General features: G+C 54.3%; 1 protein-coding gene across 1 annotated transcript in view; it reads left to right on the top strand.

Moving 5' to 3' along the window:
- Nucleotides 1–3,410, top strand: part of NCSTN (nicastrin) — a 15,576-nt gene that overhangs the window by 3,867 nt on the left and 8,299 nt on the right. Inside the window, 2 exon segments of the mRNA XM_018572936.1 lie at nucleotides 488–633; nucleotides 3,040–3,190. Coding sequence (XP_018428438.1) covers nucleotides 488–633; nucleotides 3,040–3,190 — 297 coding nt within the window.

The following is a 3,410-nucleotide window of genomic DNA, read 5'->3' as shown; positions in this document are numbered from 1 at the left end:
GGGGGGCAGGGGATGGAAGCCAGTGTAGGGATTGGCAGAGGAGGTTGGGTTATGGAAGCCAGTGGAGGGATTGGCAGAGGGGAGTGGGGGATGGAAGCCAGTGCAGGGATCGGCAGAGGGGGGTTGCAGACATTGAGCTGTTGGTTAGATGAATGAGTCTGGCAGCTGCATTCATGATAGACTGAAGGGGGAGGAGCCTGTGTAGTGGTCGGCAAATGAGGAGGCAGTTGCAATAATCAAGACGAGAGATAACAAGCGGGTAAGCTGACGTGTTTGACTTTATCCATATTGATGACATCACTGCTCCCCACTTGCCGGTTTTAGTGCCCGGAGATTGGCCGCTCAGGCCGGAGCACTGTCACATGCGAGAGTTCCCCCCATACCGGAAGCCCCGCGCCATTAGAGCCACAGAGCCGGGAGGTGGTCAGGGAGTGTGCACGGGCGAGTATAGCAGAAACCGTCACAATCTCCCGTTCTTGATTGACAGGGCTTTACACCAGCGAGCGCGGCTCGCAGTACGCGCACTGCAACGGAACCTCATGGAACCCCCTCGGTAGCGGCTTCTCCTACGAGGATTTCACCTTTCCCGTCTTCCTCCTGGAAAACGAGAACGAGACGGAGGTCATAAAACAGGTGAGCTGCCATGGAGGGGGGCGTGTCCGTGACCAAAACTGTACTGCTTACCCGCGGTGGAGAAGTGAGGTCGGTGACCTGGGCAGGTAAGACGGCACCTCGACTGTACATCGCCAGGGCTTTACACCAGTGAGCGCGGCTCGCAATACGCGCACTGCGATGGAACCCCCCTGGGTAGTGGCATGGAGCTCAGCTCGTCACACATTCCTGAAGCATTAACGGCAGTGCACCGCGCTTCCCTCTCTGCGCCATGCAGCTCTCCTCCCACATGCATGCCGCCACCAGCTCCGCTACCTGCATGAGGCGAAACTCCATCCAGATGTCGTTCAGCATTAATCCCGGTGAGGAGGCTTGTGGCGCTGTTACGTCTTCATGCTGTCGTGTTTTACGGCTCCAACATACAGTGGGGGGTATTTCTCAAACTGGAGCAGACAGAAACTGGAGCAGTTGCCCACGGCATCTATATATACCTTCCTTCTCTCCGTCTCAGCTTTGTTCAGCACCAGGAGTGATGGGACTTGTAGTACTTGAGGGTATTGCGGAACACGTGACTCGCTCCATGTGACCGCACGGGACCAATTATCACTGTCACAGGGTAGTCCCAGGGGCGTGGAAACGACTTGTCCAAGGGCTAAAACGGGGGCCGAATCTACTTGTCCCAATACAAAAAAATAGTATTAGCCCTCGTTCACACCTGAACGTTTTGTAGCGCGTTCTACGCTATCCCTGTCACAGGGTAGTCCCAGGGGCGTGGAAACGACTTGTCCAAGGGCTAAAACGGGGGCCGAATCTACTTGTCCCAATACAAAAAAATAGTATTAGCCCTCGTTCACACCTGAACGTTTTGTAGCGCGTTCTACGCTCTACGCTTGACGAACGCTCTACAAAACGCTCAAAAATATAAATCCCATTGTATTCAATGGTCTCGTTCCCACCTTGGCGTATTTCCGCCGGGCCGAACGCGCTACAAAACGGCCCACGCCTGAAAAGGTACAGGTACTACTTTGGGCCGTTTTGTTGCGCGTTTCCATTGGGATACAGCCAAGTAGCCTTCGGAAACGCGCGACGGTCGCGCAACTTTTTTACCGCGTATCGCGGTAAAAAAAAAACGCGCGACAGGCGCGCATATGCAATACGCCTAGGTGTGAACGAGACCTTAATCAAAACTAGGGATGCACCAATGCCGTTTTTTCGGTATCGAGTACGGATATTTTGCTTCCGCTACTCGCCGATACTGAATACCAATACCGGGGCTTCCTCTGGCATGGAGCAGGCTTCCCGGGTAATCAGGAAGCCGGGCAGCGCGTAATGACATGCCATTCCTGATTGCCCGGGAAGCCGGCTCCATGTTCTCCTACGGCACTGCCGGTCAGAGGAAATTTTCCTCTGGCCATAAGTTCCAGTATTGGGGAAGGTATCGGAGCATTTGGGTGAGTACGAGTATTCCCCCAGCGCATCCCTAATCAAAACGTATTTGACTGTGCTAAATAGCGCTTCTCACTGATCAGCGTGGTCACCTGACCACGCTGACCAATTGCCAGTGCAGGGATTGGCAGAGGGGGGCAGGGGATGGAAGCCAGTGTAGGGATTGGCAGAGGTGGGTTGCAGACACTGAGCGGTTGGTTAGGTGGATGAGTCCAGCAGCTGCATTCATGATAGACTGAAGGGGGGAGGAGCCTGTGTAGTGGAAGGCCAATGAGGAGGCAGTTGCAATAGTCAAGACGAGAGATAACAAGCTGGTAAGCTGACGTGTTTGACTTTATCCATATTGATGACATCACTGCTCCCCACTTGACAGTGTTTGGGCCCGGAGATTTGCCGCTCAGGCCGGAGCACTGTCACATACGAGAGTTCCCACGTTCCCCCATACCGGAAGCCCCACGCCATTAGAGCAACAGAGCCGGGAGGTGGTAAGGGAGTGTACACGGGCGAGTATAGCTTAGGGTGGGTGAGCAGAAACCGTCACGATCTACCATTCTTGATTGACAGGGCTTTACACCAGCGAGCGCGGCTCGCAGTACGCGCACTGCAACGGAACCTCATGGAACCCCCTCGGTAGCGGCTTCTCCTACGAGGATTTCACCTTTCCCGTCTTCCTCCTGGAAAACGAGAACGAGACGGAGGTCATAAAACAGGTGAGCTGCCATGACGAGCTTAATGGAGGGGGGCGTGTCCGTGACCAAACTGTACTGCTTACTCGCGATGGAGAAAAAGTGAGGTTGGTGACCTGGGCAGGTAAGACGGCACCTCGACTGTACATCACCAGGGCTTTACACCCTCACAGTACGCGCACTGCGATGGAACCTCATGGAACCCCCCTGGGTAGTGGCATGGAGCTCAGCTCGTCACACATTCCTGAAGCATTGGCTGGCGAATTTCTAATTGCGCTCTCTCTCTCTCTCGTAGTGTTACAAGGATCACAATATACCCGTGAACGGCAGTGCACCGCGCTTCCCTCTCTGCGCCATGCAGCTCTCCTCCCACATGCATGCCGCCACCAGCTCCGCTACCTGCATGAGGCGAAACTCCATCCAGATGTCGTTCAGCATTAATCCCGGTGAGGAGGCTTGTGGCGCTGTTACGTCTTCATGCTGTCGTGTTTTACGGCTCCAACATACAGTGGGGGGTATTTCTCAAACTGGAGCAGACAGAAACTGGAGCAGTTGCCCACGGCAACCAATCAGCATCTCTCTTCAGTTTGCTCAGTTAGGATTTGAAAATGAGAGAAGCTGATTGGTTGCCGTGCAAATCTGCTCCAGTATTTATAAATTCCCCCC

The sequence above is a fragment of the Nanorana parkeri genome, unplaced genomic scaffold (genome assembly GCF_000935625.1).
Source record: "Nanorana parkeri isolate BGI_ZX_2015 unplaced genomic scaffold, ASM93562v1 scaffold2178, whole genome shotgun sequence".
NCBI classification, from domain to species: domain Eukaryota; kingdom Metazoa; phylum Chordata; class Amphibia; order Anura; family Dicroglossidae; genus Nanorana; species Nanorana parkeri.
Note: the sequence above shows the minus strand (reverse complement) of the source record. Positions and strands in the feature narration are given on the sequence as shown.